This window comes from Watersipora subatra, chromosome 8, assembly GCF_963576615.1.
Source record: "Watersipora subatra chromosome 8, tzWatSuba1.1, whole genome shotgun sequence".
NCBI lineage: Eukaryota > Metazoa > Bryozoa > Gymnolaemata > Cheilostomatida > Watersiporidae > Watersipora > Watersipora subatra.
Window position 1 is genome coordinate 25,113,736 of NC_088715.1, and position 14,851 is coordinate 25,128,586.

General features: G+C 35.8%; 1 protein-coding gene across 1 annotated transcript; it reads right to left on the bottom strand.

Annotated features, from left to right (window-relative positions):
• Nucleotides 1-54: 54 nt before the first annotated feature.
• LOC137402397 (homeobox protein prophet of Pit-1-like) lies at nucleotides 55-14,043 on the bottom strand. Its single transcript, XM_068088897.1, has 5 exons — nucleotides 13,833-14,043; nucleotides 8,508-8,667; nucleotides 6,517-6,562; nucleotides 5,518-5,617; nucleotides 55-474 (listed from the first exon to the last, which is right to left on the bottom strand). The coding sequence occupies exons 1-5, from the start codon at nucleotides 14,041-14,043 to the stop codon at nucleotides 143-145; spliced, it is 849 nt and encodes a 282-aa protein (XP_067944998.1). The 3' UTR covers nucleotides 55-142.
• Between the last annotated feature and the right edge of the window lie 808 nt (nucleotides 14,044-14,851).

The window sequence follows — 14,851 nt, forward strand, 5'->3', positions numbered from 1 at the left end:
GGTAGCAGTAGAATTATAGGACTGCAGAAGGCTACTAAAAAATAGAATGTGTAATTATAAACATTTTTCTCAATATATAGATATAACAGAAGTACAGTAAAATTATAAAGTCAGATAAATAAATTTCATCAAGGCGTAGATATTAGAACCTAGATGTGTATTTCGATTCTGAATTGCTGTAACTACGGTTAGCCATGGCTCGGGTGTTCACCGGGAATGCTGACATCTCTGCTTGAGCATAAGTTATGGCGGGATTACCTACCGCCCCCAAATTGCTATTAGGCTGAGAACTGAAAAGACCTAGCTTTTTTAGCGTTTCTATGTAGGAAGTGATGTTTGCGGACGGTTGAAACGAGGCAGAAGATGCTGAGCAGTGCGAAGGAAGAGGTAAATGTGGAAATAGCATGGCCGGCTGAGGCACGTTTGGGTGAAACACAGGAAACGCAACGTCTGCTGGATACGTCTGATAGTGCCCTGCCAAAAGAGCAATAATAGCAGTGTAAGCCATTACTCATGCTGACATCATAGAAGTGACACAATTTAATGTCAACCTTTTTTATGCAAATCTTTACTATAATAAGAGCCGTGCTCATCTGTCCGAAGCCAAGTTTAGAAGCTAGGAAAAAGATTGCATTTACCAGGGCTCGAACTCATGACTTTCGCCTTGGTACATTGATACTTTATCATCTGCACCGATATCCATTTTACTGCTTTTCAAAAACTTGTGCACTCAGTTGTTACACCTGACGGTCTTTTTTGGCGTGTCAGACTGTCAAGGTACTTGCACTAATAAAACTATAAAATGTATTAGAATGTTTAAATGACATATTTCTAAAGAAATTAGCCTCATGAGTCACGATAACATAATAATGTTTTTATATCCCAAATACAAAATGTTTCGGGTTCAAAAATACAAGATTTAGTGCAATGTTATGTTCTAACAGCTTCATCACAATTGTACTGAGCAAGTTTAGTATTGTAGAATCATATGTTCTTGCAAACTTGACATGCAGAACCTCCTGTTGATATAAAAAAAACTTGAACCAAGTTCATGTTATATAAAAACAGCAAATTAGTGAAATAATACCCAGGGCAGGATATAGTTTTAGCAAAAAATATTTGTTAACTACAATTTCACGCATTACCAAACCGATAATATTTGTTTCTGCAGATTCGTTATTTGATAATTTAGTTTTTTAAATGCGGATGTTTTGTTGCGGATTTTCTGATTATCATTGACAAAAGTGTTTGCTATCTTTAAGGATTTTTATTTAATCTCTCAATAATTTGTTATGTAACCCTATACACTTAGAATTATGCCCGCTCATAAAAATGCTGCTGCGACCAAGGAAACTATTCAATTTGGATGTGGGCTACATTTTACAAAAATCACCGAACACACCAGAAATAAACAAAATGTAAACAAACAAAAAAGAAAAATAAATAAAACACCTTACCTACATGTATATCCAAAACATTGTTATATCGTGAGAATTTCTTTAGATTTCCCATTGTATTTATTGATTTCCCATGCTATAAATATTTTTTACATGGCCTGGTTTGCTTTATCATTGCTCAGCGAAATATACTATAAATAAAAAATCAACTAAACAAAATAAAAAACCTAATAAATTCCACTAAAACCTAAAAAACTGAAGAAAAAAAATTGAACGGCCACTTTGAACATAAATATGCTGCCAATTTTAGGTGGTTTCTGAAAAAGGCAGGTCCGTTGGAAGTCCACTAATAACACTTGCTGTCCAGATGTGTTGACCTGTCAGTTTCAACCATCTTTGAACTTGGTTTTATTGCTCACCAGAAAGAATACTCCAAAAAGAATGCACACACTTGAAACCTCACATTGGCAGCATCTCGAATTAGCCATGATTAAACCAGATGAGTCCGGGTTTTGTTAACCAAACTTGAAAGATTGAGCCTTCCTAAGCCTTCAATCACCTACTTCCTCATAGCTACTCTGCAAACTAAACCCACTGAGAACACCAGACGTAAACGTCTTGCTCATCCTATATCTAGTACATCCTTAAATTACAGGAATTTATTTTTAAAATTCTATTGAATTTCCATGATATTAATTTATTTTTGTTTTTATTTTATGTATCTGTTTTTTACACAAATAAAAACAACTGATTACCCCAGATATTACTAATATTGTTGGATTCCAAATATTGATTGGTTCAACTCCTTCATACGTTTCCTGATATGTTTCATTCCTAATGCAATTACAAGAGTCAGCCTTGCACTGAATGTACTGCAAAGCACCCTCAGTGATGCTAAAAACTTTCATAGCAAATTATTTTGCTATAAATTTAATTTGTGATATAAACATGATTTAGTATTAGTTGTTGATAATTTTATTTCTAAAACGATGATTTTTGATCCTGTATTGTCTTACATCATTTAAGAACAACTGAGATTATATACTTGAATCAAAATGCTTTCTTCCAGATTGTTTTGAAATGCCTTAAAAATCTACTCATTGGTGATCAGCCAACCCAGCATAAAAAAGTGACAGACAAGTATCAACCAATCATAATACAAGCTAGCATTTACTTCAAGTACCCCTTGCAGAGTCTCGTGACCTTCAGATTTGTGAGTAAATTAATTCTGTATTTCTTCAGAGTGAGCTTTAAATTATATTTTTAAATCTCAAACTAGTGAACTCGTTTTAATCGCTATTTTTTATAATCTCTTTAAATGACAACAAACTAGTCTGACAATTAAAGAAAGACGCATTAGTTCGTGGAACACATTCTACAAAAGATCTCTTCGAATATTGAGAAATGGTATCTTTAGGTGCATGCCAAAGGTGCATGAAAAGGTGCATGCCTCGTTACCGATAGTAACTGCGTAACAGAACAGATATAAACAAACTACAGTCAAACATGGATAACTCGAACTTCAAGGGACCGAGCAAAAGTGTTCGAATTATCAGAGCATTCAAGTTATCAGAGCACTGTCACAAGTCCATATATTTACTTATTTATTAGTAGATACATGTACATATACAAACTATAATATAAATCAAAAGCACAAATGGCTTGTTTCAAATTAAATGCTTCTAATGTAAAGTTTAAAACGTTTTCATGAAAAAGTATAGAGATTTTTCTATCACTTGAGATTGGTTTGTTGTAAGAGGTGATGTTATTGCCAGGACGTTTTTCAGATTGACATTGGCAAAACTTGATCGTTGTTGAAATGCTCAAAAGAAAAGACATTTTTTTCTTTTGGGGTTTTACCCACGATCAATTTTGCCGTTTTTTCTTGAAGTTTATGCAGATTACCTTACTTTACCTGGGATTCGTTAAGAGCAACACTCCGAGGCAGTTCAATTAGAAGTTTTACGAGGTTTTACGGTACATTCTATATCACTCACGCTTTTTTAATAGATACTTATTGAATGTACACACGTATTCTGTGTTTAGGTCAAACGATGAATAGTTTTTTGTAGCTCAGACAAGGTATACGTTTAATTATAACATTTTTTAAGACGTTTTAAACATTCAACATTCCGACGTTGATTCAACACGGAATCAACGTCGGAAAACTATTCATCACGGGCTAGCCGAGTCACGCACTCAAGGTTTTTCGCCACGCACATACAAAACAACATGCGATTTTTGTTTTGTATGTGCGTGGCGAAAATTCTTGCGCGCGTGACCCGGCTAGCCTGTGCTATTCATCGTATCGCAGTATAAATCAAATTTCACCAAACTTCTAGAAAAGTCGTTGACAAAAATATTTTGCCGATGGTGGTAATAACGACGCTTATGAATTACGAAAAGATGAAGTTTACCTCTATGGCTTTGAATAAAGTGATTTTCTAAAGCGAAAACAACCGTTTCGGTAGCTGTTGGGCAAAAAAACAGTTCGAATTAACAGTGTTGAGTTCGAGTTATCTATAGCAATTTATCATTGCGTGGGAACGGACCAAAGGAAATGTTCGAATTAACCATGTGTTCGAGCTATCCGTGGACGAGTTATCCATGTTTGACTGTATAACATAGTGACTGAATTCAGCAGAAAATTCACTGGACTGGTTTTGTTCCAATGTTTTATAAAACCAGTTTGAATCCTATATGATGGAATATTTTTTTTAGCTGTTGCTAGAACTGTATAAATTAATACCCTGACAGTCTAGTGTTACGTGAGAAATCATCAGGTGTAATAACTATATATACAATTATTCCATTATACCACCAGGTGGGCGATTTACGTAGTTGTTAGTGTGTTGGTCTACCGAGTTGAAGGTTGTGAGTTTGAATCCCATACCATGCAATTTTTTTTCCTCAACTTTCAACGATGGCTTCAGATTGATTTGGTCAAAATTAGGGTGAAAATTTGCAGGACTAGCTTTGATCCAACATTATATAATTTTGTTTCAAAGCAACTCAACAAAGATGAAAACTATTAACTGTTTAGTAAAATACTGAATACTAGATATTTAGCATGAAGTTATCGTTCAGTCTTAGTACTGTAGGAGCCCAATGAAACCCATCCATGTTTGCCACGAAATGGCTGACAGCCCTGCAGTATTCTTACAGAAGAAAAAATGGATGCGAACATTGATAAAACACTCTCCAAAAGGAGATTGGCATCTTTGTTTCTTACATGTTGTGTGCCAGTAGTGGCCCAGCTAATCTGTCACCTGCCAATAAGGTTTTTATAGTCTTTTTGTCATATAAGATGTGCTGACGCACATGCCTGAGTATTCTGCATAACAACAGTCATACACAGTAGATCAAGAGAGAAAAAACACTGATTTCACAAGCAAACAACCAAAAGATAATCGGAGGTTCTCCCAACTATGTTTTTGCAGTTAACTGGTTAAAAAACAAGCATTTAAACCATAATTCAAGTCTAGAGAGTCAAGTTAAGCCCTTAGTAAAACCCATGTGCTGTTCAACTCTTTCGCCGCGGAAAGTCTTTATAACAATTAGCCTTAATACCTATGCAAAAGCATTGATCATGAATCTCAGATGTAACAGATCCACCAAAGGTTTTGTCAAAAATTTAAGGATTTTGGGTTATTACTTTGCGAAAAAAATAGATCAATAAGTTCTTTTTCACTCAAAATTTAGAACATAATATGGTGATATTAAAATTTTTTTGAATGTACTTGTAAAGAATGCATTTTCGCATGTGAATTTCCTCAAAATTGGGCCTCCGATGTTTCTGATAACCATATTTTACATCGGAGAATGGAATTTTTCATTTTGCTCAAAGTCTGAAAAGATAGCGATTTTCTTTTGCAGCCAGTTTCACTAAAATAAAAAATTAAGCGAGGCTTTTGTTTATCATATGCAGTGATTTTTGTGCAGAATCTTTTTTTGATCACGACAAATTTTAGATTAAAACTCTATGACAGAAACTCTAATTTTACAGTAGAAATACCGAGTGTACGTCTGCTAAAATCTTTCGACAAATTAATTCCGCCGGAATAAGTAAAAAACTTTGTGTAAAAAAGTTATAACTTCACAAGGGAACAATGCTACTTACCAGGTAAAAGTCCAGAAAGGTATCCATTGCTGAGAGGGCCCACTGTCGTGTGCGATTTCTGTTTTTTGCGGTGTTTTGCTCGACGATTTTGAAACCACACCTGAAAGTTGCATCAATAGCGACTTTAAACACAAAATTTACCTTATGCTACATCATGATGATATCTTAAAGCAATGGTACCCCCGATCCATTCCTATGCCACCCCTAGTTTTTAACTTTGCACTGCCGCTATTTTACCCCTAGTTACTGCTTTTGCACCACTGCCATGCCACCCCTAGTTACTGCCTTTGCCCTACTGCCATGTCACCCCTAGTTACTGCCTTTACACCACTGCCATGTCACCCTTAGTTATCACCTTCACACCACTGCTATGTCACCCCTCGTTACAATCTTTACACCACTGTTATTACAGAGGTCACTCCTGTCAAACTCTTCCTAGTTCCCTCTTAATCACTATGTTTCCATGACACGGTTAATCTGCAAGTCAACGAATGCAAACTGACGGAAACAGCAAAATTATTGTGTGTGAGTTTTGTTTTTTGCAAATTCTCATCAATTGTTTCTTGCTTAGGAAACATGGAAACAATACTCATGAATGATGCGCAAAAATGCCATGCAAACTAATCCATTTTAAAAATTTTCCACACTGGAGTCATTCCTGTCAATTTGAGCAAGTTAGATAGAATTCTGAATTGCTGTCAGAATTCTTTGTTATGCTGTCGGAGCAAATCAGAAGTGAGCTGCTGACATCTGGCGTAACATTCCTTATCTTTTTTAACAAAACACCCTCGTGAATCCGCAACATGTGAGCGTCCATTGATACACTTATCTCACGGTAACAGAACATGTGCGCAATTCCAAATACGCACAGCGAACACATAATGAATAAGTCCTTCCAGCGGCCCTACTTCTGGCAACTGCTTTAGCTCGTGCAGTAATCTCATGATCTAGTCGCCTTCCACTCTTTCAAACATATAAAAATCATCAGATACTACACACCTGGATCCGAGCTTCAGTTAGACCCAGCTTCTTAGCCAACTCCTCCCTACAAAGAAATAAAAATGGGAACGCTACATTACCAGCCTGACCTCATACATATCCTAACTTGAACAAACTTTAGACGAACCAAACACTGCCGTTCAGACTAGCAAAACCAAAGGGTGACAAAGTAATTGTGTGCAATTTCTAAAACATCCTCTGTTCCATCTTCAGATTCAAATTAAACTAAATTTAGATTTTCTTCCCTTGACCTTTAAATGCTGCTGACGACATACTTTCACGACTGAGTATATATCCAGAGTTTCTGTGCCAAAAAATCGTAAAACCTACCCGATTAAGATAAAAAAAATTCTTCATATTTTATATATAACTAATACCCTGGGAGTCTAGTGTGCTGCGGGAGACCATAACGCATGCAGTTGAAGCACATAGAATAAATGTCTGTGTAATTATTCTGAAGTGTCAGGAAGAGGCTGATTAGTGCAAGTGTTAGAGTGATGGGGTAATAAGCTGAATGGTATGAGTTCGAACCCTCTATGAAGCAATCTTATATCCCAACCTCTAACCGGGGTGGCAATTGGACAGACAGACAGACACAGATATTGCTATTGGACAGACAGACAGACACAGATATTGCTATTGGACAGACAGACACAGATATTGCTATTGGACAGACAGACAGACACAGATATTGCTATTGGACAGACAGACACAGATATTGCTATTGGACAGACAGACACAGATATTGCTATTGGACAGACAGACAGACACAGATATTGCTATTGGACAGACAGACACAGATATTGCTATTGGACAGACAGACACAGATATTGCTATTGGACAGACAGACACAGATATTGCTATTGGACAGACAGACAGACACAGATATTGCTATTGGACAGACAGACAGACACAGATATTGCTATGGAAAAAATTAAATATTCATTAAAGATGAACTTACACAAAGTTGTAGTGGATGTTATCAGCAAATATCAGTATTTTTCTATTATTTACGATTGTTATTGATGTTTGAGGTGATCTGACTACCAGGATGTTTCAAGATTAAAATCGACAAACTTTGATCACAGTTAAAACACTCAGATCAAGCAGAGGTGCAATTATGACATCACTAGTTGTTGATATAATAGCTGATATAGTAGCTGCTGTAGTTGCTGTTAATGCATTCAAGTCTCAGCATTATGCATCTCTATTCTGTTGATCTTTTTGCAACTTTTTGGTCTTTGTACATATATTAGCTATGCTACCCGGCGTTGCCCGGGTAATAGAAAAGTCTTTGGACAGAAAATTGATTTGTATTTAACATATAACAACATTTGCCATTCTAACTATCAAACTACATATCATGAGAAAAGTGTTTTGTCTTTTAAACAATGAGAAGTAGTGAGAGTTGCTCGATATTACCCTGCGCGCTATTAGCCAGTACGTTTAATAATGTGAGCGAACAGCTTCTCATGAGTCATGACGTTATGCTATGACCCGCATCGTACGCAAGTTAGGTATTTGCGCTCATATAATGACTTATATTGGCAAGCTAGCAATTTGGTTTTTGTAGTCTAGTGGGTAGGACGTCAGAATGGCCAAAGGCAGGGTCCGAGATCGAATCTTCTTCGGTACAAAATCTTTATTCCAAGATTTAAAGATCTATAGCCGAACAATCAAACCTACGAATACACATACGACGACAAACTTTGAGAAATATATATATATAGGTAATAATCGCATGCTTGATCTGAGCGTTTTAACCGCGATCAAGTTTTGCTGATTTTAATCTTAAAAGATCCTGGCAGTTAGATCACCTCAAACATCAAAAACAATCACAAATAATAGAGAAATACTGATATTTGCTGATAACATCCACTACAACTTTGTGTAAGTTCATCATTGAAGAGTAGAAAAGGTCTCTGTAGTCAACAGAGTTCATACCAGAATCATCCTGCTGCCAAACGCTGACACGTACGAATAAAACTCACCTGTTGAAAACATCAGGATACTGAGTGGCGCTGAAAACCTTCTCAAGATCCTCTAATTGACTGCTAGTGAAAGTAGTCCGGTAACGCCTCTGTTTGTAGGAGTCGTCATCTCTCTCCATGCTATGCGCTTGTGAGGATTGTTCTCTCGGCATACATGCGCCTAGAGAGTGTTAAATTATTTGTGTCAGAGCCCAGTCTAACAGTTGATATATAACTGAACAAAACTAATTTTTGTTTTTAAAATTATCCATAATTTAATTTACTAATTTTAAATAGAATTTTGCATAAACAAACTCAAGTCCATACTCGTTCACACTTGGTGTTCATGTTTGCATTGTGTTAATCGTTTAGGCTATTTTAGGCTTTGAATGAAATGTCTTTTTAAGTAATGCCATTTTGAGTTTCTGATGAAACTCAAAATGGCATCACTTAAAAAGCACACCAAAGATTTTTGGCTAATTAAATACTTGCAATAGGCTAACAGCTGTTGCTGGAGTTTGGTTATTATCCTATGCTAGGTACATGTGTGGTTCGGTTTTGGTAGTTGTGCGGTTCGGCATCCTCCAACGCAAAACTATCTCACATAGTTTTGCGTTGGAGGTTGCGTGTTTTTATAACTCAGATGTTAAGTTTTTGCTTTCATTTTGAAGCATATTTATTTAGACTAGGGCTTCCCGATCAGGCGCTCCCTCCCATAAGGGGTGTATCGAACAAAAGATCGCATCGTTTGGGCTATTTTAGGCTTTGAATGAAATGTCTTTTTAAGTAATGCCATTTTGAGTTTCTGATGAAACTCAAAATGGCATCACTTAAAAAGCACACCAAAGATTTTTGGCTAATTAAATACTTGCAATAGGCTAACAGCTGTTGCTGGAGTTTGGTTATTATCCTATGCTAGGTACATGTGTGGTTCGGTTTTGGTAGTTGTGCGGTTCGGCATCCTCCAACGCAAAACTATCTCACATAGTTTTGCGTTGGAGGTTGCGTGTTTTTATAACTCAGATGTTAAGCTTTTGCTTTCATTTTGAAGCATATTTATTTAGACTAGGGCTTCCCGATCAGGCGCTCCCTCCCATAAGGGGTGTATCGAACAAAAGCTCGCACCCGTAAGGGGTGTATTGAACAAAAGCTCGCACCCATAAGGGGTGTATCGAACAAAAGCTTGCACCCATAAGGGGTGTATCGAACAAAAGCTCGCACCCATAAGGGGTGTAGCGAACAAAAGCTCGCACCCATAAAGGGTGTATCGAACAAAAGCTCGCACCCATAAGGGGTGTATCGAACAAAAGCTCGCACCCATAAGGGGTGTATCGAACAAAAGCTCGCACCCATAAGGGGTGTATCAAACAAAAGCTCGCACCCATAAGGGCTGTATCGAACAAAAGCTCGCAACCTAAAGGGGTGTATCGAACAAAAGCTCGCACCCATAAAGGGGTGTATCGAACAAAATTTCCCACCCTTAAGGGATGCGAGACGTCGTTTGCAGAGTGTAAAACATAAATGCTATTATTATATAATATTATACAACATTATAATATATAGTATTATAAATATTATATCAATATTATTAAATATTATGATAATATTATATTATCATTATAATATTATATTATTATATAATATTATGATATATAATATTATATAATATTAAATAAATATTATAACATTATTAAATATTATAACATTATTAAACCTTGTATTAATAATATATGTTAATATTATAATAAATGATATAATGCCTGAAAATGATCTGGAGATGATCTGTTGTGGGTGAGTGAAATGCGATCCGCACATATCACCCACCCACAACGAACCACGTTTCAATCAGATAATAACAGCGAAGAAGCCCACAAAAGTCACAAATCATCATTTTTTGTATGATGCTGCTGTGAGAAAACATTAGACTCTTCTTAGAATGACCGTCTGATAACGTATTGTTTTCATTTCTTCCAAATATGCCTCTTTTTCATTATGTTTTGAGCCCTTTTTGTTTTATTCAAAACACAGGAATGTGAGATTACCCTTGTCAGTTGAAAGGAATTCGGCAATGCATATGAATAGACAAGAGCTGATTTAGATGTCCTGATAGAGAATGATACAGTAAGACTTGTTATACAACAATGATGACATATATTGAAGGAAACATAAAACTACATAATAACTTTGGGACTTGGTTTTTTCCTTGTCTGACTGACTAATATCAACCGGCAAATTCAAACGAAAGGGACCAACACACCTGCAAAGTTTAATTTTCCTCAACCATTTGGATGAAATTTGTCATAAGAGAAAACCAATTGGCAATTCCATAAATAAAGTGATCGTGGGTGAAAATTTCAATTTCGTATTACATTGCTATCTATATGAAATACAGATACTAAACATGTGTCCGCATAGCGTGCAAAAAACTGTTTTCCGATAAAGTCAGCGGTTAAGGACATACACCAGTTGCAAAGTGGGCCTACTTTTGTATTTGAATGTTAGTAAAAAATGCTATTAGGGAAAAGCAACAGTAGAACTAGCCAGTTTATGCCAGCGATCTAGAAATATTATAACATGTAGTTTATGACCAGTAGTTCACTTGATAGTAAACACAGCAGGATGGATTGAAAAGGAATGCCTATTATAGCCATCCAATGGTGGCTACCGGAATGTCCCACCAGTAATCAAAATGAAGGTTTTAGTTGATTTACGAAAAACATATTATCTCAATTAAAATTTTGTTTCAGATCCTTTGTGGGCTTGCATAGGGCTATGTATACAGGGAAAATTGAGGTGGTACCTTTATCAGTCTTTGTGTAATTGAGTTACTGATGAGACATGTTACTGATGGGGACACCCCTAGGAACAAAGTATTTTGGCCCCTGACGGAGCCAAGGATTCCTCTGTGATAGTCATTGGGTAGACATATTCACAGGCTGCAGTAATGAGTAATCAGTATAGGCTAGCTAGTCAGTCAACATGAGCAAAGGTGCATGTAGAGTAGCAAGCTATCGAGCTCGACTCCAGGAGGATCTGGACAAATGGACAGAATATCTTGCAAAGCGCTGCTGCTCGTAAATACACAGCCAAAGACCCAAAACCATTAAGTGAAGAGGAACTCGCCGCTAGACGAAAGTACGAGCGGGCGGTCTGCAGCTTCCTGCGCTCTGCAGACAGTGCAAGTACGATTGACACCGCACGCACTTCTCAAAATAACAATGCTGAGACTAACGAATGTACTGTAGTCAGGCCCGGAGACTTTGTGGTCGTAAAGTTCCATGGTAAGAAGTCGATTAAGTCATACCTGGGCCTCGTAAACAGTGTAGCTGATACAGAATACGAATGCCAGTTTCTCCGACGGCTTAAATCTACTACTGGGGTTTTTGCTCAGCGTTTCCTTCATTTTGCAATATAATTACATACTATTTGTCATCGTTTCATTGTATTCACATTACAAATAATTTTTTCTATTGGAATTATTTCAATTTCTGTATATCCTGTCAATAAACAACTCAATTTACATTGTCACACTTTTGTAAACTTTTTCTCTACTGAAATAATTGAGAACAGCCAATTTCATAGCTTAAATTGAATCGTATTCCACAAGTGTCCCATCAGTAACATTATTACGTCCCATCAGTAATATCTTTCGACAAGCATAGTGAACGTAGTGTTTGATATACAAACATGAAACCAGATGGTTGTTACACCTATGACTTTGATGTACATGAATTAAAAAGTTGAGCAGCATACACCTATCCAATTAAGAGTTTTACAGTTGTTATGATGCACGTACCAATTGACCAATCCTCTGATGTCCCGTCAGTTACACCTTTCACCCAACATAACTCAAAAACTATTTGAGCTACGTTTGAAAACTATACAGTATTTTGAAGAGGAGTAAAAGCTCTTCAGAATCATGCTTCAACATTAAAACTAGTGCAGCTTAGGTTACATCTATAGCACAAAACATCTTGCAAATGTCCCGTCAGTAATTATGGAATAGCCCAAATGCAAAGATCTCCAATAAAGATTAAAACTGCATATGACTGTAAGACTCCTTACAACTTTACATTTTGACAATTTTTTTAAAGCTTTTTGACCATGAGAATATATTACAGTCAAACATGGATAACTCGCCCATGGATAGCTCGAACACATGGTTAACTTGAACGGTTTCTTTGGTCCGTTCCCACGTAATGATAAATTGCTATAGATAACTCGAACTCAACACTGTTAACTCGAACTTTTTTTTGCCCCAACGGCTACTGAAACGGTTGTTATCGCTTTAGAAAATCACTTTATTCCAAGCCATAGAGGTAAACCTCAACTTTTTGTAATTCATAAGCGTCGTTATTACCACCATCAGCAAAATATTTTTGTCAATGACTTTTCTAAAGGTTTGGTGAAATTTGATTTATACCGAACATCCGCTTAGCGATCCCGCTTCGGAAGCAAGGTAAAGTGAGGTAATCTTTGCATAAACTTCAAGAAAAATTGGAAAAATTGATCGTGGGTAAAACGCTCAAAAGAAAAAGATGTCTTTCTTTTGAGCATTTCAACAACGATCAAGTTTTGCCAACTTTAATCTAAAAAACGTCCTGGCAATAACATCACCTCAAACAACAAACCAATCTCAAGTGATAAAAAAATCTCTATACTTTTTGATAAAAACGTTTTGAACTTTACATTAGAAGCATTTAATTTGAAACAAGCCATTTGTGCTTTTGATTTATATTATAGTTTGTATATGTACATGTATCTACTAATAAATAAGTAAATACATGGACTTGTGACAGTGCTCTGATAACTTGAACGCTCTGATAATTCGAACACTTTCGCTCGGTCCTGTGAAGTTCGAGTTATCCATGTTTGACTGTATATCATTTTATATAATATATAATATCATAATGTAGCACTATATTAGTATTACATTATTATATACCGCATGATCTTTATTATATAATGTTATGTTATTAGTGTCAAAATATATAATATTATATGCTACATTAATACTATATTATTACTACATATAATTATATAATATTAATATAGAATATTGTATATGTACAATGTAATGTATTAATATCATACATAATATTAATATATAACTATTGTATATATTATATAATATTAATACTATATATTATTATAATATTATTATATGTATTAGAATATATTACCCTTATAATATAATATTATAAGTATGATATATATTATATAGATATGTATACTGTAGATGTAGAATATAATTTGATTAGAGATATTCCATTGTAAGTCCCACCTAAAGTACTATGAAAGTTTCACCAAAGACTGAACTGATGAAGCTATGGCACTCACACTTACCTGTATGCATGAGAGTAGCAGACACTGCCGAGCTTGTGCGAGCAGAAATAGAGTCATGCTGCCGCCATCTCATCAATTGGGAAGTCGCTGACAGTTTGCCCTCATAAGGACAAACTTCTTTAGACAACGAAAGGTCAAGTAGGCATGGTGATGCAGGTCTCCCGCTGCCTGCTGCCACTGATGGAAGCATTCCAGCACCAAGGTTACTCATGCTGAAATATGTAGACTTGTGTTGGCTATACATGTATTTGAGGTAATCATGTAATATTAATATCATGTAATATTAATATCATGTAATATTAAGAAATTTATGCAGCAAAATCTACAATGAAAATAACATAATACCATCCACTTAGCCTAGAAAACATAAACATATTTATAAAAATATTTATTCCTTTTTATATATTCACTAAGTAAGTAAGTAAGGTACAGCGGTGTGCAAAATAATGGCAACCCCTTTGTAAATTGTTAGCCAATAGCATCTCTTGTTTCATATCTCATTTCAAACTAGCCTAAATCCTTACATTTATATATATCATTTTGATGCTAAATGTATGATCTTTCCATTTAATTTGGTGAAAGTAATTGTTTAATTGTTTACAAACAGTCAAAGAGCTTAATTTGCTGCCAATCTCCAAACTCGCAGTCAACTTTTAACTCGGTTAATCCCCTCAAACAGAGTCTTTGAAGTCTAATCTGCTCTAATGTTGTACAGAATGTTGAAGACATGTAAGAAATTTATCAAAAATGGAAAACTATCTCAAATCCATCTCAACAACGGCTAGTTGGCTATAAAAGTAGGCTCACAATGATCAGCGAAATCATTTTGAAATTCAATCACAACATGAGGTTGACCGATGAGAAGTAAGCTGTAATCATTCACCTTCACCAGCATAGAAATCAAACAAGTAGATTGCTAAGGAGGTACAATGTTCCATGAAAGGTGTTGCTGGCACTGTCAACAGTTGGAAGTCAACAGGCATGAGCGATGATCGTAAAGGCAAAGGGAGAAAACGCAA